General features: G+C 39.7%; 1 protein-coding gene across 1 annotated transcript; it reads right to left on the bottom strand.

Annotated features, from left to right (window-relative positions):
* Positions 1-1,303: 1,303 nt before the first annotated feature.
* Positions 1,304-20,389, bottom strand: FGF5 (fibroblast growth factor 5; the record flags this gene model as incomplete). Its single annotated transcript, XM_081243446.1, has 3 exons — positions 1,304-1,651; positions 12,171-12,274; positions 20,029-20,389. 3 exons carry the CDS (start codon positions 20,387-20,389, stop codon positions 1,304-1,306), a joined length of 813 nt encoding a protein of 270 aa, XP_081099572.1.
* Between the last annotated feature and the right edge of the window lie 6,561 nt (positions 20,390-26,950).

Raw genomic sequence — 26,950 nt, 5'->3', positions numbered from 1 at the left:
ATTTTCAACTCATCAAATTCCCAAATTAAGTTTCCCATATCGCACAGCCAACTTTTTAAAAACATACATCAGAAATTTTCCTTATAAAAGGGCAGATCTATTCACTGGGATGGTTACCTTTAGGAAAGGAAACTCAAAGTATGTTTAACTGAGTAATAAGAATATTTTTGACAATGGGACTTGACATGAGTAACTGTTACATGATTCATCTCCTTCGGTTCTCTGTGTTTTTCCACTAAGTGGGTTGCTCCCTGTGGATCTATACAGTGGAGATAGCAGAGGGTCATAAAAGAGGTATTTTAAGCACTCTGGTTTCATAGTGTATGCTTGATGGACAGAATAAAATGTATTCCTCCAGCTGTTAAAGAGTGAGGGCAGGGTAGATAAAAGGAGAAGTGAAGGCAAGGCAGAATTAGATATCAGTAAATGCTGCAAACTCAGTGTACTTGTACCTCTAATCCTTTTCCTTATCTCCAACTTTTAATTCCACCTAGAAAGTCCTTATATTTTCTCCTTACTTCCCACTCATTGTAGCCCAGCCACCAAAAAGGCAGGATTCCATATAATAGCATGAATTTATACACACACACACACACACACAAATACACACACACACACATACAAACCCAAGCTCAGCATTTGGTGCTGTTGAAGATAATTTAAACATTTTAAGATGCAAGACTAACTTACATTATCTGAGGTATGGTAAAAAAAATAATAATCACAATAAAAATTAAAAGTGCAATGAATAAGAAAAATGAAAAAGAAATCCACAAGTTATAAACAGTCTATAAACACATTTATAATTCATAAATTGCATTAAAATGGCTGTTTTATGTCTTAATTAAAAATAACAAAAGTAAGAAAATATGCTCGATGCAAGGTACTTTAAAAAAAAACAAACGTTAATAAAATATTTTTATCTGCATCAAAATAGTCTTTGGAAACGAAAAGTAAAAATGTATCGTATGCTTTTTCAGGTTGATCTGTAGAAGTCAGAAAAATACATAATCCCCACCATTTAACTTTCTGGAACCAGAGTCCCAGTATGCACCAAACATAAAGCAAAATGCTTTATGTCATACTGAACTAAAGCAGTGAGCTCCCTACATTGGTACAAAGAATTCCAGTTTAGTTCCTATCAGGAGACATTTTTGTTTCAGCCAAACTGAAACAAATGTCCTGACTTCACTACAGTGTAGTGTAACTGAAGCTGTGTCCAAAAAGTTGTCTTCAGAGTGCAAAGACACCTACAGAAACTCCTGAAGGGAAGACATGGTTTCTCACAAGGCCAAGATGAATATTATCCAAAGCGAAACTTGAGTCTGTATTTCACTGTGTTGGGACTTCTCCGAGGTGCGGAGAGGGGAACCTTTGGCTTGATGGGATTAGGTGGCTTTTTCTTTTCAGGAACAGTAACTGTGAAAGAAAGTTCTGGCTGCTCTGATTGCTTGAATCTTGGCAGAAAGTGGGTAGAGATGTGCTGAGGTTTAACACGGGGGCTGCAGCCCCGTTTAGCTTTCCCTCTCTTGTTCAGGGCCACGTACCACTCCCGCCCCGTGTTTTCAGTTCTGTGTATTGCTGAGGCATAGGTATTATAGCTATTTTCTTGAAATCGCTCCCTGAACTTGCAGTCATCTGTAAATTTGGCCTAGGGAATAAAAGAAGAAGAGGAAATTCAAATAGTGATAATTTTTTCAGCATGTAATAAAATGAGGTCTTTTACTGTAAAGAAAAAAACAAGAATTCCATTGAACCCTGCCCTCCTACTACATTCTCTTTTATAAAGACACATTTGCTTCTTTTAGAGTTGCTTTAAAATTACTATTTTTGTTTTTATATTCCTACTTTATTCATCTTTGTAATGCTGATTTCTGTTTACTATGTACAATCGTGAAATAATATCAATGTATATAAAAATGATAACAAGAACTCATATATTTAAATTCTATTACTCTTTTTAATTACTTTGAAATTTTTAGTTAAAAATTTAACTTATAAGATTTCCCCCCTCTTAAGCCATCAAGAAAATAAATAGTACTATATTATTCAGAGAAATGGGGTCATATTATCCTTTGAAACAAGAATACATTTTTCAATCTTATCAGCATGCTTCATGGTGCTGAGAAAGGGGTAGCATATGGCCCTATTAATATTGCATATGTTAGAGTTCTTTAGGAAAGAATGTATCTTCACACAGTGATACAGGAGAGTATATTTGATGGCAGGAAGAAAAAAATTACCTTTGGAGTCACTAACAATACTTCAGCCAGATCTCTCTCTCTCTCTCTCTCTCCACACACACACACACACACACACACACACACACAACTCTGCCCTTGAAATGCTCACAGAACAGTGGACTAAGCAAAGAAGTAGACATCCATCACGATGCAGCTTGATAAATGGAATTATGACAGCGGTATGCAGAGGATACAATGATAGCATAGAGGAAGGGCATCTGAGAGGATGGAGGTAGCAGGGAAGAGGGCAGGAAGTCTTCCTAGAAAAGCTGACTTCTGAGCTGAGTCTCCAAGTCCAACAAGGTGTGAGCAAGGCAGGTGACGTGAGAAAGGATTTCAGGGGGCAGAACTGGTGTGTTCACAGGTCATCAGGACACCACTATAATTAGTTCAGTGTGACTTCCACTTAGGACGCACGGAGAAAGGAAGAAGGGATGAGGATGAGAAAGCCGGCCACAACAAGCTCTGAAAAGGCTGAGTTTGCCGTATTGAGGAAATTGAACGACCACAGTATAGGGGAAGCAAGTTAGAATGTGTCAGACAGACATTCAATCAAATGCCAGTCCTGCCAGTTGAGTTCTTAGCTCTAGGTTCTTTATCCACAATCCTTGCAACTGTAAGCCTATTGTGAGAATCAAAATATTTTTAAGGAAAGGATCTGGAGCTTTTATCAAATACAAGAGTCCATAGCCCCCAAAGAATTCAAATCCCTAACCTGGACTAGACTAACATGTTTCACAATTTCAGGGAGCACCATTTGTATAAATGTCCGGGGCTTAGAAATACCACAATATCTTGACCCCTATATATAAGAACACTACACACACACACACACACACAGATATGATTCTTTCTATATCAAACCAAGAGGTTCTATAATGGAATTAAAAGTCCTTTAATTCCCTTGCTTTTCTAATAATGCCAAACTTTCTTCTGCAATACAGATCCCAACACTGTAATCTAGAAGTCTGAACATTGCAAGGCAGTCTACACAGAGCTACACAGAATTCCATGGCCACATGGAATTTTTGACTTGTGCAAGGTACTGACAATATCAGAAGACAACCAGTTTCAGAGTATTTCCAGCAGCACATTTATCTTATATACGACAGTCTATCCAGGTTATTTACATTCGAGTGTAGTTCAATCAATAAAGCTCTTTATTTGGAGTCTATGAAGCTATATATAAGCACTTATCTACTAAGGATTCCCTGGACTGGGTCTCTAGCAGGCTGTAAGCTGCTATTTTATTAAGCCGCTATTTTAAAGAACAACTGCCAATGGCTTTCTCTCATCCCACCATAACCTACAAGCCCATAACCAGGACAAGGGTACTATGTTGCCATTCCTTTAGAAGAGCACACATTTATTGTTCCTTTTTTTTTAAAATTAAAAAGTCTTTCTTACAAGTCAAACATAGATTTGTCTGCTTAGCTCTTAAAGGGACTTCGATGCTCTCCCATTCAATTAGATAATCCCAAAGTTTTATTTTAAAATAAAAGCTATAACCATCTGGAATATTTTCTGCTACAGAAAAGACCAAGCATTTTAGAAAGGTGCGGGAGATTTCATTAAAAAGGGTAGCAGGTATATTTACCCTGCCTCAGATTTTTTTCTTAAAATTTATTTGAATAACATTTTTAATGTATAATACATTATAGACCTTACTTCTACCCTTGTTTCACACAAAAAAAATCATTTTCCTGAAATAAAGATAGCAGTGATTGCTTTATTCAATTTTGACCGTTAGATTTTTTTAAGTGTACTGCATAATTTAACCTTATTTTTTCCTTAATGGTGTCAAAAAAAATAAAGAAGGAACATGTCTTTTTTAATTGATGTGGCCAACAGACACACATGCATGTGCATGCACACATACACACATACACATGGTATATTAACCTATAGCAATTCCATCTTACTGTCTTTCATAGCGTGAAAACCTATCGACGCCACCCCCGAAAATTATTCCATCTGAACACTTTCTCCTTTCCCCCTCAAGGTTCATGTTCTAAGTTCTTTCTTAAGAGAAGACTTAAAGAGGATAGCTGTTCAGGCTCTAGATTTTTCAAGGGTCACCTAACTGTCACATGGGGTAGAGATGTTCAGAATTCTGAGGACCCACACTACTTGCTGGCCCTCAGCCATTCCAAACCCCACATTAAAACAGGAGGGAGGCAGTCAGACTGTTTTGGATTTCATAATTGACTTCTAATTTAATATTTTGTCTGAAAAATTCTTCCAGCTATATTGGAACAAAACCATTTGAAACAAACATAGTGAGTTTTTCATCAGGAGATCTGGTTTCTTCTGGAGGGATGGACTGTTCCTGTCAGTATTCCCGGCCCTGTTCAGACAACACGGCGACGTTAAGCAGTTCATCTCTGTCCCTAATGTTATGCATGAAGCATCTTCACAACAGAGTCACCAAGCAGCAGAACCATTTAAATATATTTGCCATTTACCATTACACAATTTTAGATAATAAACTTTCCAGGTTACTTTTAATTTTTGAAATCTCCTTTGAATTATAAAAAGTGCTTTAGCAATATATATACTTTTAAAACAGTAGAACTGGATTATTTCCCTAGAAAATGGGAAGTGGACATACAGACTTTATCTACAGTTCAGCTGTGAAGTAGAGAGGTCAATCTAATTTCAAATAAGCTATTGAAATCAGGACCCCCATAACCTCCACCCTACCACCATCAGCCACTACAAAAAACGCATTCATTAAAATGTTCATAAAGAGCCCCTATCTTTGTTTCAAACTCAGTTCTTTGTGGATTCATTCCACAGATATTTATCAAATGTATATCACATGCCAGACACTGTGCTGGTTGTCACTTTTACAATGAAAAACAATATAGGATGGTCCTGCCCGTGTTCTTTGTTGACTTAAATTATCTATGTTTTTCTCTATAATTTCTCCTTGATCTTGCAAGTGTAAAAATAAGTTATAGTCAACAAGCCATAATTGCAAAACTAACAAGTTTAAATTGGCTGATTTCTATGTAATTTAAAGGAGTCTTAACTGAAAAAAACAGATGAAAATTAAATTAAACTACTTCTGCTTGAGTATGCAAATTATTCAGAGGTGGGGCAATATAGTGCTATTAAATAAAACAAGAATTTTTGGCTTAGGAGGATACCTTACCTTGATTCTACTCATCTCCTCGCGTGATGAGGGCACACAGTGAATATTTAAAAGAAAGGTCAAATTCAGTTCAAAGAAAGTAAAACTTTGACTGTGATATTCCAGAAAAGACTAATTCTGCTTAATTAAAATCTGAAGGTCAATTAAACCAAACAGGGAATTCTTTCTGAAACAATATTTTTAAAAACTTTCTAAAACCTCTTAACATAGTTTTGTTCCTTAGTAAACATGCTCTATGATGATTGAGAATCTTGTAGCAAATGAGTTGAAGCTATGCCTACAAGTCCCTATTCTCATTACGTGTGACGGAAGAAGTAAATATGCATTGTATGAAAGAGGTATATAAAGAGGATTGAATTTGGACTAACAGCAGTACCAACCCTGGAGTCTGCAGGCTATTTAATCATTTAATCGATTTTACTTCTTTATTTCACTTTGTTTTCTTTGATTTGCCTCTTTCTCTTGAAAAATTTTATAAAGTTAAGAAATAATTAAATATAAGTAACTAAAATGCTATTATAGACTATATAATATTTATTAAACAATTAAACTATTATTATAGACTGTAATGAAAATAATTAAAGACCAAATTGTGCTCTAAGCAAAGTTTTCTTGCTGCCTGCATCCCTACTCTTCTAGTTCCCCTGCTTCCTTTCAATGCATTTTTCTTCCCACCCCTAGTCCCACAAATGGGACTGCCCGGGTCAGGTCACCTAAGCCCAGACTGTTTTGTACGGTTATGTAGGATGTGCCCAGCCCAAAAGCACCCACCTCTGGTGGTGAGTGAAGGCTGAAAGCCGGACCCTGCTCCAACTGCTCCCAAGCAAAGAACTCCAGAACAGGGCAGCATGCACATACAGGAGCTGCCTCTTTCTCTTTACTTCACAAGCCTCATATGGGTCAGTTGATGTATGACCATCTCCAGAGCATGGTCATACTTCCTGCTTGGCACTAGGTATCTGGTCATTCTGTGTTTCAGTTCTTCATGCAACCAAGGGAATATACAAGTTGGATTTAAATCAACCTGAGGTAAAGTAGTGAAGAATGTTAGCCACATGATTTATCCTCCTCTGAACCTCTTGAATTTGACTTCAAATTACTCAGGGAACCAGCTCAAAATGCAGATTCCCCAGACCTTATCTCCAGAGATTGTTTTAGTAAGTCTGAGCTGAGACCCTGGAATCACATCATTAACCAGCATCCTGTGTGATCTTGATGCAGGTGAGGTGAGAACCACACTTGTAGAAGCATGGTATAAGATAGTTTACTGTCTGATGCTCTTAATAGCTCAAAAAAGCTGGGCTATTGAGGGTTACCATGTGCCAGGTGTTTTACATATATTATTTAATTCTTGCTATAATTCCATGACTATTAGGATGCTATTACCTGATTTCCCAGACAGAAGAGTAAAGAAAAGGATTCGTCTAAAGCCCCACATTTATCACATGCCAGGGTAGGTCTGTGACTTAAATCTCATCTACTGATTCCTAGATTCAAGCTCTTTCTGTAACACTGTACAAACCCAAGGCATCTCCTAGGTTTCTATATAGTCCTACCTGCCCTGAAGTTGCTCCATATTAAAATACTGATGAAAAACAAGTGCCATTCCTCCAACCATCTAAGACGTAGAACACCATCTCTCACTTTAGGCTGAAATGGGTCTATGAAATTACAAGTTGATTCATCACAGGCAGATTTCCTCAATAAAATAAGCCCTCTAACCAGATTTACATAGTGTGAAATTAAGAGAAAACTGACATTTACTGCGAAGGCAAAACACAGAACCCATTTTTTTGCCTGAATGACTAGCTATTCAATTTTACTATGTAAATTGAAAGCTCTTAGAGGGCAAGGCGAGTTTCTATCAATGCCTTTATATAGCTCAGGATCTTGACTGCAAGATTGGAGTGCTTAATCACTTATTTTTTTAATGACGATGATAACCATTACTCAAGCCTCCGTTTCCCCTTTCAACAAACATGCCCATCTTTAGGGGTTGCGGACTCCTCCTCACTCTGCCCCCAGCTCAGGAAGTCTAGTCCAGACTCTCATCCCGGGCAAGCCAGCTGGCACCCTCTGAAACCAGGAAGGGAGGCTGTTCTAGTCCTTGCTTAGGGCTGATCAAGCACACATTCCATGCCTATTTCGTAAATTCTGCAATTAGCTTTCCTTCCAAACATCATTCCCTAAAACCCTGAGAAACAAAAATAATTCTACCACGTGCTTCTTTCTGTATCTTTAAAATGAGCTAAAATGTTTTTCCTCAACAGGCAATAAGTGAACATGCATACTTAATGAAAAGACTGAAGAATTCATGATAACCACTTTTTTTCAAGATTTAGATTTTTTAAGGGGAAAACCACAATTCACAAGAAGGATCTTAAAAAATTATGAGATTATGACCATTGGAAATCCTTGCCTCTTTAAGATCTTGAAACTGGGAATTTCGCTTTCAAATTAGGTTCCTTGGAAAAAGAAAAACCCAGGAGAAAAGGGTCTACTGTATGCAAGACGAGTTTGGACCTAAAGAAAAAATAGGCCAATAATAAATGGGATTTGCGGCTGGTCTAAATATCTGAGGGGGTCACAGCTGCCTGACCCCAAAATCAGAAAGTATTCTGAGAGGGGATAGAGGATCATCAAACAGCTGCCTGAGAGCAAATTCAGGAAGATCTGTTCTAACATTAAATGCTGAATACTTTCCAGGAAATATTCTAAGTGTTTTATACGTATTGTCTCATTTAAGATCCTCAAATATCACCATGTATTTTTACTATAATTTTCTTCCATTTATAGCTGATAAAACCAAGGAATAGAAAGATTAAGTAAAATGACACAGTGTGTCTTAACTAGAATGACACAATGGAACTGTGCTCTTCACCACCACACTCAAGACCTTCTACTCTTACATCTAGACCCACCCTCAGATAAATCCAGAAAGGCTGCCTATGCAACTTTGGATAAAGACAATAAACCTGAGGAGAGAGCAAGAACAGAGTGAGGAGGAGCACGAACAGACAGGCAGGCAGAGATAGAGACCAAAAGAGAAGGGTGCTCAGCCCCACAAAGCACCTCAGTCTGGGAATAAGTTGAGAAAGAGGATACAGGCCACAGTGAAGGCTCTGACTAACCCTCATGGCTCTTGGGGAAGCAATTACTTGCTCTTACTCTCAGTGATTCCCAAGGGATCTTGAGAAGAAGACCAGACACCTTCATCCTGGTAAAGGATGCTGAAAAAAACCTGCACACTAGGAATTTAAATGCATTGTCTACTTAGGGTTAATCAGTCAAGGTCTTAAGGAGAGCTGCATGGAGATTACTATGAGTATGTAGGTTGACTGAGTGCATGAGCAGAGCACACCGAGATGGCGAAGTTCAATGAAAACTTCTCTTACCAAATTAAAAAACTTAGCACACAAAGGAAATCAGCATATATGTTGCCTAAGTTTAAACTTTCTGGCCTGATAATAGTGTTTACCATCTTCCTGTCCACTGACAATGAAGCATTTTCTAAATGAAGAGTTTCTGTGAACAAAACAGATCTCTTTTCTGTTCTGAAAGTACATCCTAAAAGGGGTTCCCTATGCAACTCATCTTCACACTGAATAACCAACATTTATAAAACTGTGTGACAAGTTTTGTGGTGCACACATCCCTTCCTTTCTAGACTTTAAAATCAAGTAGGAGACACAGAAGTAGATGGGGAAAAAAAGATCCTCCGAAGGGGTTTAGAATAATAGAGAGAGAGAGAGAAGCAACCAAAAATATTCTAAGTAAATAGTTCCAAATGAAACAAAATACGTTCTTTCAAGCTAACTTTTCCCTACCAAGTATTGTAGCATTTAAAAGGAGAGAGAATTTTTGAATTATGTAATTCTGCTTCAATCAATTGTTAACTGTGATAACTTAGGAAAATATTTAACATCTCTGAGACTATTTCCTCACCTAACTATGTAATGAGATAATGTGAATGAAAGAGATTTTAAAGAAATATGCAAATCTTTTACCTCTGACAAGTAGCTAATTTTTAATAGTCTGATTGTTACTATAAAAATGAAGTTGAAAATCTCCTATTATCCATGAGTATTTCTCAATACGCTATAGGTTTACTTTCCCCAGAATTATATGAATACTTTAGATTTATAGTTCACATTTACTTTGTAAATAAAACCCTAAAGTTACTCTTTATTTATTTAAATGTTTTTTCCAGTTTTATTGAGATATAATTGACATATGACATTGTGTAAGTTTAAGATGCACAACGTGGTTTTATATACATATATTTTTGAAATGATTATAAAGGTACTCTTTAAATGCCTCTGCACAATTATTAATTTAAAGCAACTCACTAATCCTAAGCAACATTTAATCCTAAAAGTATAAGGGGTTTTAGCCTTTTTAGTGGTGATGAAATTTTGTAAAAACCAAAACTAAATCAAATAATTATATTTAAAGCTAGCTATAAGAATATTTTTTTAACATGTTTAGCTAGAAACTGAAAAGAGGAAAGAAACCATCTGGCATAAAACTAATAATGGTTAGAATTGATACTATTTCTAAATTCAACTTCCTTAAAAATAAATCACTTTATAATTTAATTAGGTTTCCACCTAGAGAAAAAGTGCTGATAAATGCTAAGAGAAAGTGGGCTTGGACAAATGGTTTAGAAAGAATCCACATAATCGTAGGGCTTATTTTTTTTATCTATAATTCAGCTCAAAGTCATCAGAATGACTTTTATATCAAAGGGCTTCAGTGAGTGACAAGAGCAAGGCTTGCTTTGTACTGTTTAAAAGTCATTATTCCATGAAATAACTTTAGCCTGCCAAGATGAGAAAGAATAACAGATGCTGTTTTTGCATTATCTGCATTATTTCGGCCAGCCATCCTTAGACATTTGGGTCAAGTTTCTGGAAATTTGTTACTTGCATTTGACAGAGGAATCATGTAACCTAACCTTTCAGTTTGACCTTTCTAATTGGCATCCATTTGTAGTACTTCGCTTTCTGTTGCAATTATCCTTAAGCTTCCCCAAGGTAGTCTATTTTTTTGCATGTACTAAAGCATGAATCAGAATATTTAAAAAATTAAGATTTTCACCCAAAACAAGCAAACCAATAAAAGAGAATTTCTTTTTAGGCATTGCATATTATTATGGTGCTTAGATTTTGAAGGTGTTTCAATCTTTTACCACCATAAAGTAGATCAAGGAAAAGTTATTCAGTGTAGATGCATTTGATCATTGTTTTTTATTTTGTATGTGGATTTTTAAAAATCAAATATTTTTAAAAAATAAAATGGCATGTCCTACTTTTCCACAGCAATGAAGAACTTTTCCCCTTAAGATATGTAATAAATCAAAGAGCAATTATTTTATGAACACTGTATTGTGGTTTACCAGCTCAGAAGATGAAATAAGTAAATCTGGTTATAATTCTTGTAATGGATGATCAGAGAGGTTACCAAAGATTTCCCATCTATCTTAATAAACTGAGATTTTAGTAGTTTATTATATTTAGACTATATTTAAATTATCATTCAATAATAGGTAATATTTATTGAGTACTTACAAGGTATTTAATATTGTTCTAACAAGCTTTATACATATTATCTCATTTAATACTCAAATAACTGTAGAAATAGCTTGAATTCTACTGTCTCCTCCAAGAGATATTAAAAAACCACCTTTAGATGCTAGAGAAAGGAAAATTGAAAGTCTTAAACATTAAACCAAGTGAAATTCTCATTCAATTTTTTAAAGGACTGTAAAGAAGAAATCATAATTAGCAAGTTCCAATTGATTGCACTCAATTAAAACTTACTATATACTTTGGAAACTGGAAAGGTGATATTTCTCCAATTTGTTTAATAAGAATTAAAGTGAATAAGGATTAAAGGAGTAGCTTTAAAGAAGAATTGCTTTTTAAAATGATTTAATATGACAAAACTCAGTACACTACAGAAAAAGCATAAATCACTTTTAAGGGCTGTGCATACTACTAATACTAATACACAGAATCTGTGAGCGGGAAAACTAAGCTAAATATATTTTATTATCTTTAAAACATTTTAATGCTTCCCAAGTAATAAGCATTTTCAAAAGCATAGAAATCTATAATTTGTAAATTGATTATAAACTGTGTTAAGTGGGCTGAAGAAATTTTTAAGAGTGTAAAATTAGTCTTCATAGTTTTAATAAGTGCTTTTGATGCAACAAAAAAAAAGATGAAAATTTCTCAAATGAGTCAAATTAAATTTCTCTATTAAAGGTCAAAGTCTTCTCACTATTGCTTTCTTCCCTCCATACTTATTAATATGAATATACGTTATATTACTTAGACTCCATTTTTGACATCATGAGTAGCTTTTAAAATTAAGAACATGATTTACTGAGCACACACACACACAATCATCATAAACATGTAAATTAAAAATATAGTATTTCCATAACATTTCTCCTCACTTGGACCACTTTTAAGAAATAAATAATGGCAATCACTTAGAGAATGCTGTTTTCAAATACACTTACCCTTAAAACTTTTTGTGGATTCTATATTATCTTCTCAAGTAAATAAAATATTTAAATGATTACTTACAAAAACACATACAATTCTCTTGGTTTAATGTACATATAATTTTACAAAAACAGAAAAACATTAAGTTCTCAGGGCAAATTGTCCTATCTATCAATTTGGAAAATCACTTCGTTCCATTTTACAAATGTAAAATCTCTATAACACCTTTAACAAATATAAAGTGGTTCTACTTACACTTGCATGGAGTTTTCCTTTTTTTGACATCGCTAAAAATTTGTTGCTGAAAACTCCTCGTATTCCTACAATCCCCTGAGACACAGCAAATATTTCCAAAATACCTAGGATGACAGAAATCCCAAAATAAAACACAGACTCTTCTATATACCATTGTGAATAATTAAATTTCTACGTAGATTGTCTCCATTCTTTATCACTGTGATTTTTTTTAAGTATTTAACATCTTTATTTTTTGTGACATTTATTATGTAAAAGAAATAAAAAGGTCTAGCACTCAAGTATTCATTTAAAATGATAAATTTCAAGGTTCAAAAATGTGTGTTTCATTAGTAATTCTTCTTCTTCTTACAAATGATAAGTCACTTTTAGTAGTCAATGTTTGACAGTAGAATCTTTTCAAGTTCTAAAGGAATGGCAAAGACTTTTTGAAATGTTTTACAAAACAGTTCTCATACATTGTTTTTCTGTCAGAGATAATACAGTACTTTTACTATTAAAGCACAGAAGATGGTACTCAAGATTAGTATAAATCATTGGAAGCCTTGAAAATAATACTTATTTACATAAAAGAAATCTCTCTTCTCAAATGATCATAATACAAATTGCTAAATCAATATATATCACACTATCATTTAGTGAGTTGCTCATTTAAAGATTATACATAAGATACTGAAAGCAATATAAATAATCTGAGACTATTGGCTCAGTGAAGTGTTTGATGGATTATGGTTTGAGACATCTTGCATTTTGAGTGACTTTTCTGGAAAAAATTTAATGAGGTATTTATTACGTTATTATTTATATTTGGCATTTAGTAGTCAGAATTATCAAGTCGATGTCCCTCTGTCTCCTTTAATAATTTGAAAGTCCACATCCACTGGGTGAAGAGAGTCACACACCACAGTTTAGAGTATTTTAAGAAGATGAAACTCATAGTTTGTATATAATTGGGATTACTGCCTGTTTACCATAAACTTGTATGTAATGTTATATGAACAGAAGAAAAGCATAGAGCTTTTTGTTAATTGCCTACAACAAAATGAAAAAAAAAGGTCAAAATAATATGGTTCACTAAAGCTAAAAAAGGACTTGACCTGGAAGAAAAGAAGGAAGCAAGCAAGGATGGGAGGGAGGAGGGAAAAAACATCTCAACATTTCAATCTGTAATATTTTGAGTACATATTCTAATTAGAATATGTCAATAGGACTATGACGAATAGAGAAATCCACCAGATTTCCTTAAAATAGCAGTCTCCTCCTGCAGTATTTGAAGTACATATAAAATTATTCAACTTACCAAATGCAGTGTATTGTGGATAAACATATATATATATATATATATAATACATGTAAGCACATATATGAATATCGTTATAGATCACTTATGTTGAACAATGCGACCTAATACCTATAATTGTAGCAAATACTGCCACTTATTTATTCAACCTGATTTCTTAAAGATACTTGATCAGAAAGTTCATGAAGGAACTATTGATCTTGTGATAAGCATTCTTAGCCTAGCGTAAATAAAACACATCTCAAGAAAAGTGTAGCTACCATTTTATTAGTGGATATTTCTTTAAAACAAACCAAAAAAATCTAAAAACTGTTGGAAAGGAACTACTTCTGCTTCTAGGAAGAAACTCCTAAAAAAAAAAAAAAAAAAACTGTCTCAAAAAATTCTTTCCTTCAAAATGTTTTCAAAATGCTATTTACAATACATTTTGCTATGCAAATTATTTGACTGTGATGCATACCCAAAAAAGGTTTAAAAGAATTATCATTTTATCAAATAGAAACAAAGCACACAGAATCCTTTGTAAAGATAAATTTACTATACAATGTAGTGCTGTAATAATATTATTAATAAAACATGAATAGAACATCTGATACAAAGTTATATTTCTATCAAAATTACAGAATAATATTGAAAAACGCATTAATGATTTTGGATATTTCAGAGATGGGGGATGTGATTGTGAATGCTGTGTAAATGTCTGTTAAAAAATGAGACAGGGAGAACATGAGAAATCATCTATGTGTTAAATGACAGCCACAAAAGAGACAATGTGGAGTTGGTAGAAAAGGCGACTTGACCATATGTTTCCCCCAATTTACTCCTGGTTCTGCATTGTTAAAAGTTTTTTATACCATTGTCTGGAAAATTACCTGGTTTTGTAAATGCAAATCTATTGTGTATTAGTGGGGAAAAAATACATGGTAGAATAAAAGATAAAATTCTCATTAAGCATATATGTTTGAAGGCTATCATTTAAGAGGTCAAGACAAAAGGACTCTGTAAATACTTATTTAATGGGAGCACTGCTTTGCTTATGTAAACTATTGGTTTCTGACAACATATTCTATTTTTAAGAAAGACCCATTTTGACTCAACTTGTTTCCCAACACTGTACATTCTGCATGTATATGTTATATAAATTTGCATTGTAATAAATTTTAAATATGGGGAAGAGGAAATAACATATGTGAAAGTGTTATTTTATTACATACTGTATGGTTTCTTTTCTTGTAAGTTCCAGTATAAAAAATGATATGCCTGAGAATGAAAAGATTTTATAATATTATGAAAACTATATTTAATTGAAAGCTTAAAAACATACTTTTACATATATCATTCTATTTAAAATTATGAAGAATGCAGGAAAGAGAAAAGATGAGATTAGATGAAATAATTGTTTTTTCAAATAAGCAACTTTGGTATGATGTCCTAAATAATGTAATTATGGTGTAATATTAGGAACCTTGATAAGATCATAGTTTCCAAAGTAATTTCAACAGCAATTTCATGATGTCTTTTTTTCCTAGAATATAGGAGCAGATTCTACAAGCTCCACAATTCAACATCCTGCTCCCGCACCCCGAAAAGATCACAGGCCTATCGATTTTTCATGCCAAATCTCAGTAACTCATTCAAGAATTCTAAGTATTTTAAACCCATGTGCATTAAATCACACGTATATAAATTCCAGAAAACATTTCTCTAAAACTGATTTTTTTTTCAATTTCAGTAAGTTCCTCTTAGGAGTCAGTAATAATAAATTTGATGGGAATTTACAATTCACGTGGAAGCCCAGATGGTATCCCTAAGCAAAATTGTGGAAGGCCAAGTGTGTCTCACAGATCATAGATAGTCAATGAATGTTTGCTAAATTGGATTGTTTCTTTGACCTTCTCACTACCTCTCTTCCTTTTCAGGACACCCCATGTGTATGCATGTATGGACACATGTCTTAGTACTCTCCTGCTCTTTTGGCCCTCTACTGCTGGGGGAGTGGGGCAGGGAGAGAGTTAAAGTGCAAGTGACAATGTGTTATCTTTCTTAGGGTGTTCACATTTAAGAGGATCAAAAGAAAAAAGCAGTGCTTAACTGAAGGAGTTATTCTCTCTTGGTGGAATTTTGCGATTGACATCTAGGTTGAAGGATGCAAGAACTCAGTGTCTCTCAGATTATACACTGTTTAATCCACTTACTTACAAGCATAAGTATGCGTTACAAAGTAAAATTATTCCAGATATAGATTTTCTTACTTAGTCCCCTCTAGAATTTTTAATACATTAGGACACTATCAATGATTGTTGATACAATTATGTAGACTTCTCCTTTTTCTCTCTTTTCTCAGTGAATGACAAAGATATACAGATATTCCATGTATTCAGAAGCTTTCAACAGCCCATCTGAAAAATCCTCAAAGAAAAATCATTTTTTTAAATTAATTAATTAATGTTTGCTGTGTTGGGTCTTCATTCCTGTGCGAGGTCTTTCTATAACTGTGGCAAGCAGGGGCCACTCTTCATCATGGTGCGTGGGCCTCTCACTATTGCGGCCTCTCCTGTTGCAGAGCACAAGCTCCAGATGTGCAGGCTCAGTAGTTGTGGCTCATGGGCCTAGTTGCTCTGCGTCATGTGGGATCCTCCCAGACCAGGGCTCGAACCCGTGTCCCCTGCATTAGCAGGCAGATTCTCAACCACTGCACCACCAGGGAAGCCCCAAGAAAAATCATTTAAAATGGAAGTTTCTTTATTTGTGCTCACATAGCAACAAATATGCCATGTCTTTATCAAATCTGAGTCTTGAAATATCCAGTTTAGTAGTCTTCATTGATTAAGTTAGCAACATAGAAATTTCCTACTTAAGTTTTTCCATACAGAAGATAGAGATTCTGGTTTATTTAGGCTTTGGGGACTATAAAGGTTGACTCTACATTAACGTCAAAATTGATAGTGAATTCAGATTTTTAAAAGTTAGTAAAACTGAGGGTTTGGTTTAGACAAAAATACACAATTGGAATTTCTATATTTTATGTGAACAATTTGGCTTTGTGTAGCTATAACCTTAAGCTTTTGCCCCCTAAATTGACAATTACTTGATTGCCTATTCTTCAATGGCCCAAGATAAGCCAACAGAAGCATTGTTTTGGAACTAAACTTAAAAGCATAGAAATTAAAACAAAGTCTTTGTTTCTATTCAGTAGTGGGATTTTATCATCTATCTTGTCTTGCCCATCTTTCTTCACCCTTCCCTAGTATTTCCTTATAATAAGAGTTTATGTACAATGAGCTCGACTCTTTTACCTGTCTTCAAAACCTGGGATAACTACTGTATAAGAGAAGCTAGGAATATATTAAGTGGTATTCCTTAACTAAACAAATTATGCTTCAAATCTATGGCCAGTGTACTTCTGATAGCCAAACTAGAAAATATTCACAGTTTGCAAAATTTTTAAGGTCAAAAGATAGTTGTGAAACATATTCCAACATTTATTTATTTCTTCTAACAAACATTACAGAAAATTATTGAGTTTAAAAGAACCTGTTACAATGTTTGGCATGGCAAAGTTTTGACTCTTTACAGAAGTAGCAAGCTGTGACAAAATAGTGTAAGTTTTCTATCACTGCTAACTCACAGACCATAGAATTAGACGATGAGGTAAAACTCTGATGTATTCTCCATGATCCTCATGGTCCAAGCTCTCTCAGTTTCTCTTGAGAGACTTGGACAAATGGTTCCTCATCTACTCTAACCAACATTCCATAAGCAACTCCTGAGTTTACATTATGTATCAGGAAACCATCAAGTGCTATCTACAAAGAGGTATAGGACCAACTGCAATTAGCAGGTTCTGTTTTTCTTTCACAGCTACTTAAAGACAGAGATTCATTTTAAACTTCCAAATGACTTGCTATCCTTTTAAACATGACGTATTTCATAAATTCTTCATGGATCTATGGTAGTGAAATCTTATGATATATTATTGGACATTCCAGACATCACAAAGCTGAAAATCACCATGATTTAAACACTTAAATTATACTTTCCTCTGTGAGAAAAACCTATGGAAGGCAAAGGAAAAAAAAATCCCAACTAACCCAAAAGTAACCAAAATAACAAGCTTGGTGAGCTAGGTATCCTATGTTGGGTACATGAATAAATGGATGAATGAATAAGTGAATGATTGCAAGCCAAGTGAAAGGCACAGGCTAAACTCTGAAAGGCTGTTATAAACTGAAATGAATTAGAAAAGTGTTCATTAAATTAAGAAAGTTTTATTTAGGCACTTCAGTTTTGTTTAAGAAACAAAGCAGTGTTTTGTGTCTGTTCTTTGTTAGATACCTTTCAAAGTGGATTTTAAAATAAAATGTACCTTAGACATAAATACTGGCCAATGTCTTCTTTAGCTGAATGTGTTCTTTGTTGATCTGTTCTCCTTTTCCTTTTTATTCTTTTCTACAATTTCCCCTCCACAAGGCCTAAGCTGCAAAAATCTTTGTCTCTTATGGTTTCTTCCAAGAGAAGAGGGTGAATATCTTGGGAATAAGTCTGGTTTTCAGAGATCCCTAGCACACCGAAACCCACCTCCCACACATTCTTTTACCCCCCTGGGGTCCAATCTGCCCTCCTTGCAGGCTAACTTTGGATGTTCCCTTGGGAACACAGAAGTTATCCTCTGTTGAGACTGATTTTTTTGGATAAACCGCAAGAACAGAATAGAAACAGTGTTCATGTAAGTGAAAAGGGAAAATATTACTAGAAGTGGGGAATGAGCTCTGATGGCTGGTGGAGGAAAAGAGTTTGGTGGGACAAATGGAAATACTGAACTAGACACAACTCTTGCTTACCCTTAAATCTCAGGAAATTCCCCTTCGCCCTAACTGACCTTGCGTTTTATCACCGAAGATGGTCAGTTGCTTAGTGAATGTAATGAACCTTAAAACATAAAAGCGGACACCTCTAAGGAGCGTGTGGGAGGGCCTGGGACTCTCTGGGGCAGACAGGGAAGGCCCCCTCTCGGGTTTGGTGCTCCAGGACACCTCGCCACGTGCAACACAGACAGCTGGAGCGGCAGAGCCCGAAAGACCAGTCAGGGGCAGGAGGCTGGCGTGGACCCACTCCTCTTCCGGCGCGAACAGCCAGCTCTTCCATTTCCAGCCTCCTGAATCCCCCGGAGGAAGCTTGCTGGCCGGCCATCCCACAGACGTGCACACGTCCAACCCTTGTCGGGGCCGGGTGCCAGATGCCAGCCCCGCTTTGGAGCCCGCGCTCCTCCGGAGCTTGGGTAAGAAGAAACCCGTGGGGTCGTTGGTTTGAGACGGAGAAAGTTAAGTACACCTGGGAGCCACCAGACTGACACTCCGGAGCCGGGTGACCATGTGCGCATCGCTATCTCCTGGCCATGTTTCCGCTCTCCCTGAGTCCCTCTGAGGCCCGGGCTGTGCTTCTGTCTGTTGTACTAACCCCGGCTGGAAGACCATCTGGCCCTATGGAGGAAAAGGCCCGCAGAGATCTCCCCAGTCCCGCATACAACCGCAAATCATCTCTCCCCTCTGCTGCCTAGGGGGGCAGTGAGAGGAATCAGAGGAATGGCAGTGACGGTCTGAAAACTCAGACGGGGTGGAAGGGAGGAGAAGATGAGAAAGGAGGGAATGAGAGAGCTAAACTCAGAAAGAAAATGTAAAACTTGGCTTAAAAAAAAAAAACCTACAAAATTTTCACCTGTACCGAACTGAACCGCCTCTGAATTTCTTCTAAAATAAAGAACTCTCCCCTACTTGTCCTTGGGGACCAAAGGCGGGCCACTCTTCCTCACAAGATCTGGTCATGGTTTCAAGACACTAAAAGGTGCTAAACCCAACTCCGCAATTAATAATTCTAATGTCCATCACGTCTCCCTCTCTAAACGTGTCCAGTTTTCTAGATCACTGTCTTCTTCCAAACAGGGAATGTCTGGTCGTCCGTATAATATACATATATATTCTATATGTATACAATGTGTAAATATGTACGTATCTACAATGACATATCCGTATACACATATGTATATATACATTATATATAATATTAATTTGGGGGTATGGTAGCCGTTGTGAGGGGCAGTATGTGAGATTTGATTATTCTAAATAAAACTGTTCAGTTATGGGCAGGGAAAAGGGGTGCGCTTTGATGCCCAGTGAAAAATGCGAGTCTGGTAAACAGAAGCAGAAGGTAAACAGGAGCTAAACGAGGAGAAAGGAGATTTTTGTTTTTTCTCCAGGCACTGACTGGAGCTCCTCTTTGGGACCAGGGCAAACTGGAAACAAGGTGCCTGTCTGCACCAGCCTCCGAGTAGCCTACACCCAGGTAATCGCCATTCCTCGTACCCACGAGAAGGGAAAGTGTGTGCCCGCCACGTAGACGCATCTCCACCCAACCCGCCCGGCTGTTTGGAGGGCCAGCTGGATCCCAGTGGCCGGGGCTCCGGAAGGTGGGCTTGCAGACCAGGGAATCACCAGCTGTCCCCCTCCCCGAGACTCCCGCCGCCCGCTTAGGACAGGTTTTATAGGAGAGCAGGCAACTTACTTAACATATTGGCTTCGTGGGAGCCATTGACTTTGCCATCCGGGTAGATCTGCAGATGGAAACCGATGCCCACTCTGCAGTAGAGGCTGCCGGTCCGGCGCCCCGAGGGGCTCCACTGGAAATTGCTCTGCTCCAAGCCATTTCCTTGACCGCCCAGAGAAGCCCCGGGGGAGGAGGAGGCAGAAGAAGAAGAGGAAGACTTCGTGCTACTGCTTCTCCGGCTGCTGCTGGCTCCTCCGGGGTTCCTACCGGTGGAAGCCGGTCCGGGTTGCCCTTTGGGTGCGAGGCGCTCCTCCCCTTGAGCCCAGGCGCTGAGGATCAGGTGACTGAAGAAGAGCAGGAGGAGGAAAGACAAGCTCATTCTTCCAGCCGCGGGGGTCCTAAGTGCATTTTGCAGGGCTGGTTCTGGGCTCTGTAGCCCGCGCGCGGCTGTGTGCCTCTGGCGCTGCCCCCCTCGCCGCACCGGGTGGACATAGCCTCGGGGAAGAGAGAGGGAGAGGGGGAGAGAGAGAGAGGCCACCCGAACGGATCTCGGCGCTGGCACTGGGATATTTATAACGCCAGTGATCTCACTGCTCGGTGCACGCCTGCGAGGCTTCCCCTCACCCGCCGCTTTGTGTACTCTCCGGCCGGTGCGGGGAGGGAGCCTCGCCGTCCTGGGGGCGGGGGTGTGGAGGAGGGAGGAGACGGGAGAGGGTGAGTGGGAGGAGAAGCCAGGCGGAGAGAAGCTGCGCCCCGACGCTGGGCGCGCGCACACCGAGGCCACGCACCCCAGCACTTCTCACGCGCCACACGGCCACCCTCCACTCGAGCCAACGCTGCGCGGAGCTCAGCTCCCCGCAAGCACTGGAGTCCTCCTGGGGCAGCCACGGGAATGGGAGGGTGAAACATGGGAGTGAGCTCTCGTCTCTCGCACCTCTGCCGCAGGCTTGCGTCCCAGCAATGCGCTCTCGCCTACCCAGGACACAGTTTCCAGGTTCCCTTCCCTTTGCCCAGCAGACCCGACTGTTACAACCCCTGCCCCGGGGATCTCTCGGGAACTGCGTCCCGCCGAGGGATCCCACAGCTGCTAGTGTTCGCAGCGCAACTTGGAAGGCTTTGGTGTGGCGCGGTGGGAGAAGGCTTTTGTTGTTGCTACTGATTTACTAAAGAGCTAATGAATGGATTTACTCAGCGTTCAGAGAGCTGCCCTAAGCCTTTACGCCAGGGCTCGAGCTGCTTTCCTGTTGGGAAACTCTTGGTCGCGCGCTAAACATAATGCCACCGAATTTGTTCTTCCTTCTGGGAAGCTCTAGGTCTGCGCCCGGGAGGGTGAGCGCACACGCACACCGTGCTCGGAGCCGGGCAAGAGGGGTAGGGTCTGGGCACCAGCACATGTGACTAACTGTCCAGTTGTCCTCTCTCACCCCAGGATCCCCGTGGCAGGAAGGATTAGCTAACGGCTCGCTTCAGCTTACTCAGAGCTGCCATTGACTGAAGGCCGACTCCAATGAATGATTAATGATGCGCGCGCTGGATTTCAGGAAACCTGAGAACGGAGAATTCCCGTGTATGTAATGCCCCTACTGTCATTTATCTGAGAAATATACCTGGCTTGCATTCTTGAAATATTTCCATCTGAAAACATATTTGAAGCTTTAAACTACACTCTGGTACATTATTCATTGCTCATTTTAATGAAAAGGCTGTGATTTGGACCGATAAGGTCAATTCATATAAGCCAAGGTTGATGCTAAGAGGTGGCTTTCTCCATTTTTGAGTACCCACTTAAGGATTCCTATCTCAGTAATGAAAAGCATACAAAACATATGTTATTTTTCAGGATTGGAAGTCTCCCATGGTTAGAATACTTAACATCAAGGCAGCTGTAAACAGAAAATCACCTGGACAACTTAGTGAAGCCACGGGGCGGGTGGGGGTGGGGGAGCGAGGGAAAGGGAAGAATGGGCGCATCACACATAGGTGTGCATGGCCTGGGCACTATATAAGATGCTATACTGGGCTGAACACCTCTTCTTTTTCCGCTGTGCTAGGCTCAAGCTTTAAGCTTCTGGTTTAACCACCATAGGTAAGCAGACCCTTGCAAGGCAATCCTGAAAGTGGACATTGAGGACGGGTGGTCCCTCAGGACTATCCACTTGACTGGCATTGTCTCTTTCCAGGGTGAATGATTGTGGAATGCTGGGCACTGTGCTTTCTGCAAGTGATGTCCTTGGGTCTCTAAAAAAGCTGTCAGGGTTTAAGACCCATTGGTGGTGCTGGATGCCATCACTAAGTTCCCCTGTGTGTCACCCATTCCTCCAGTGACAAAGATTTTCCAAAGTAAATCCAGTTGCTTGTGTCTCACCCTTCCTCTTCTCTAGGAGTCTGCTGAAAGAACAGGAGAGTGGCTGGCCTTAGAGGCACTATCAGCCTCCTTCCCAAACCCAGGAGGTCAAAACCACTCTGGGGCTGAGCCTCTGGAACTGAGATTGCGCCTTTTCTTTTCTTCTTTCTTTCAGCTCCTCAAGCCCCACCCCCAGTGAAACAACCATTCTCGTATCCCTCTCATGTCCTGCAAGATTCCAGCTGGGGATCAAACTCTTGTCTAGGGATGACCCAGGAAGGCCAAGACACCTGCTCAGGTTTTAGCCCAGCTCAGCCTGGAGGGTGGCAAGGTGCACTCCGACCTCCTCTGGGGTCCGAGCTTGAAACTTTCGGAAAAGCAGAGCATTCACTAAGTGGAGAGCAGTGACCAACTCTTGTGACTGAGTTTGGCAAACTAGACTCCAGGTTCCTTCTCAACTCTCCTGGATGCTTTTTTTAAAAAAGTGTGTCCTTAAAACTGAATCGGTATGGTGTACGTGAGCAAGTAGTGTGGGTGCCAGTAACCTTTTAAAAATCTACAAGAGGGTTGAACATGTATTTGGGTCTTTTTTTTTTTTTAATGTAAAGACCTGCAAAAACTGAACAGTGAAAGAAGACATCACTGCGCCTGTCCCGTGCGCTGAACAGCCAAGCTCCCTCTCTCCGCAGCTCCGCCGATAGAAGAGCCAGTCGCCCTGCGCTCCCGGCTGCGCCCTCCCTGGCCCGCGCGCTGTCTCACTCTCGGCGCAGCAGATCCGCGGAGCCTGGGTCCACCGCAAATCTGCGGTCGGAAAAATTCTCATTTCACGGTCTTGGCTACCCGGGCTCTACTCCCATAAATTCCACTCAAAAGAGAGAGCAAGCCTGTACCACTTTTTTTTTTTTCTGGTTATTTTCTGGATCATCAAAAGCCCCCTGGCTGGAGACGATCCCTCAGTCCATTCACAGGCCAGTGAGCCTGATCAAGGTCGCCAGGGCATAGGCGGAGACGCGCCCGCGGCCGCTGCGCCGTGCTGTTCTTGATTCATGCGCTCTCCGTGACGCGGAAGCAAGCTCGGGGAGAAGGTGCAGGCTCCTGGCTACCTGCAGAGATAAAGGCTAGTTTCCACTCATCTCCACTGGACGGGGCACCGAAAAACTAACAGGTGAATGGGTCCCACCAGTCATCTAGGCATAGCTCTGGTCCCCATCTCTTCGGGTTTACCTTCCTCAGCTCTTCAATCTCTCGGCCTCACGTTCTCTAGCCTCACCACCTCAGGTTCACCTTTCCTAGCCCCAGCACCTGAACTTTCTTTCCAGGCCTCCCCTAGTTCTGTGTGGGAACCAAAGGATGAATTTCTCATAGGTCTTTTGTAGCTATAGTTATGATCCAGTTACCAGCAACAGGAGTCAATTCAAAGCAAGATACAATGACTTGTATCCTCAGGCTGGCACTTAAAAGTCTAGGAAGAAAGAGATCAGGGCAAAGACAAGCTTCCCTTCACCCGAGGGACAAGCTTACTAATTACAACCTTCCTCTGGGTGTAAACAGATGTTGGAGGTCTCTGAGACCAGGGCTCCAGAGGAGAGGCCAAAGCCTGGTCCGTCCTACAGTGCATCACACTGTGATGGAGGGAAAGACCAGAGATAGATGGTGGGATAGGATGAGCAACCCTGGGCAGTGCAAACCACAGTGCCCGGAAGGCTCTCCAACCCACGAACGAGGCTGCCAGGGTCCCCGCGGACCTCGCACAGGCTTCTGTTCAGAGCAAGTCAGTCTCTCCTCATCTCTTCTGCTGGAGGTGCCCACAATCTATGAGGTTTGCCTAGTCTGGTTTTTTGCAGTTCAAGGCAAGGACTGGTTTTCTTTGCTTGATTCAAGCAGACAAAAGCCCAGAGGATTTCAGAATTTTTTCCTAAGTGAAGGGCTTGAATCTGTCCCTCCCTCTCCATCCCTACCGCCCTTCCACACACTCAGAGGCTGAATCCAGACAGCAGCACTGCTTTTTGCTAACCAGGTCCCTGGTGACCCCACAATGACTTCTAGTTCCATAGCATTTTTGTCGGAGGCACAGTTGCATTGTGGGAGGACTCAGGCGCTGACCCTGTTGGGGCCGTCAGTCCGCGTTCTTGCCAGGACCCTCTATTTCCTCCAGGCCTGGCTTCTCACCAGCCAAGTTGGCAGCAATTACAGGAACAAATAGCCTGTGGCTAAAGAAGCCCTGAGCAGGCTGAGAAGGGTGGGAAGGGCTGGCTGTGCGGCAAGGAAACAGAGTGAGGGCGCACAGGCAGGGTGCTGACAGAGTGATTAGGCACTCCGCAGGTCCGGAGGTTAGATCTCTTCTTCTTTCTCCAGGGTCTATTACTTCTTGCTGAAGAGGCAGCTGTTTTGAAATGGCCACAGGCAGCTGATCTCCTCCATATCTGTGGAGTCAGAAAGCAAAGCAGCCCTTGCTAGTAGAAAGAGATCTTTTGTGAATTGACTCAATGAAATCTGTTACTTTTTCTCATAAAGCTCATTTCTAATGCTTTCCAACTAACCTGGTGACTAGTACTGCTTTAGTTTCTGGTACATCCATGCCCTGAGTCCCAAAGCACTACAGGCCCCCAGTTATCTCAGCACACAATATCCAATTGCAGGAAATAACTGCTCTTAAAGTACTAGAAGCCCCTTATCCTGTCCAGGGTCAGCCATTGAAGATGGAGGATGTATTTCCTTGTGCTGGCTACATATGAGTACAAAAGTCGTCATCTGAGATCATGCCACCATCCCCTGACCCAAACAGAGCCCACTTTGCCTTTATGATGGGTTTTGTTCCTGGCACAATCTGTATCTAATAATGTCTAGAGAGGCCGTTCTGAGCATAGGAAGAGAGGTGTGGTACTTCCAGTCTCAATTCTCAGTAAGAAGTGGGTCAGGTAGCAAAAAGAGTGAGGAATCAGAGACTTTTCTCACCTCTCATTTTTATCATGAGAGATAAAGAGGGTGAATTAGAGTTGCTGCTATTGGAATAGCTTTAGCATTCTGGATGTTTGGTTTGTATCCAGAGAGACAGGCCATAAGCAAATGGGCACTCATTCAAGAAAAATGAAGGTGGGGGAATGAAGAGAAAAGAAGCACAGTGTCCTCTTCTAGGACATCCTTTTTGTGCCAAATGAGACAGGAGGAAGAGAACAGAAGTGAGACCAAGCCTGGTACCAGTGATAAACAGATAGGAAGCTGCTGAAACCCGGGACACATGGGCTATCTTTTCACCGACCCAGTCAAAGCCCATTTGTTCAGAAAGTAATTTGATCAAAGCTGATTTCTCAGACTAAGACTGAGAGCCAGTCCACACAGACAGTTTTTTTTTTTCCATAATAAGATGCTTATTTTTCTTCAGTTGTTAAAGCAGTATGGGGACCAAAATTGAAGATGCAACTGTTGGCAGGGAAGTACACAGAATTTGAAAGATATCTTCAACAATACCAAGTGGATGTTTTGCTTCTGTTTAGTTCTTCTCCCAATAAAACTTTAGACATCACATTCTAGAGAAATACTCCTTTCATACTTTTTTTTTTTAATAATCCAGAACTTTCTGAGAAGCCCCAAAATTTTTTTCGGCTTAACCAAAAGCTGTTTAAAAAAAAAAAAAAAAGCAAAAAAGCGTCCCATTCCTGTGTCCTCTAAAAGAATTATTTGTGAACTGCCTTTTCTACTTCTTTCATTTTTTTTTTTTTACATTGAAAAATACCTAGCTGAAAAATCCAGGACCTTTCTTTTGGCAATCACACTATAAAAGTATTTAATAATCGCAGTATGTAAGTTATTTATTACTCTATTTTAGTGAATCATAATACATTACTTATCCCTTTAATAATTATAGAGGGCTTCCCTGGTGGCGCAGTGGTTGAGAGTCCACCTGCCGATGCAGGGATCACGGGTTCCTGTCCCGGCCAGGGAAGATCCCACATGCCGCGGAGCGGCTGGGCCCGTGAGCCATTTCCGCTGAGCCTGCGCGTCCGGAGCCTGTGCTCCGCAACGGGAGAGGCCACAACAGTAAGAGGCCCGTGTACCGCAAAAAATAAAAAATAAAATAAAATAATAATAATAACTATAGAAAACTGAAATAAAATATGATCTTACTATGTAATACACTAAGAAAATCAAAATAAAAGGCATTTTAAACTTGGCTAGAGAGTTGGGAGAGGGGAATATAAAGGCCTACAAAATTGAAAATTGTATAAGCTTTTTTTTTTTTTTTTGCGGTACGCAGGCCTCTCACTGCTGTGGCCTCTCCCGTTGTGGAGCACAGGCTCCGGATGCGCAGGCTCAGCGGCCATGGCTCATGGGCTCAGCCGCTCCGCGGCATGTGGGATCTTCCCAGGGCACGAACCCGTGTTCCCTGCATCGGCAGGCAGACTCTCAACCAGTGCGTCACCAGGGAAGCCCTGTATAAGCATTTTTAAACCATATATGATGAATAATAATTATCTTGTTTACTAGAAAAAAAAGAATATAAGTTTTACACTTCTGTATATTTGTTAAAATAAAGAAGCTCCTGATGGCAAAAATAATAGTAATATTAATCACAGTATGCAACAGCTAGAATTGAAC

This window comes from Mesoplodon bidens (assembly GCF_964165515.1).
Source record: "Mesoplodon bidens genome assembly, chromosome: 1".
Classification (NCBI taxonomy): domain Eukaryota; kingdom Metazoa; phylum Chordata; class Mammalia; order Artiodactyla; family Ziphiidae; genus Mesoplodon; species Mesoplodon bidens.
Note: the sequence above shows the minus strand (reverse complement) of the source record. Positions and strands in the feature narration are given on the sequence as shown.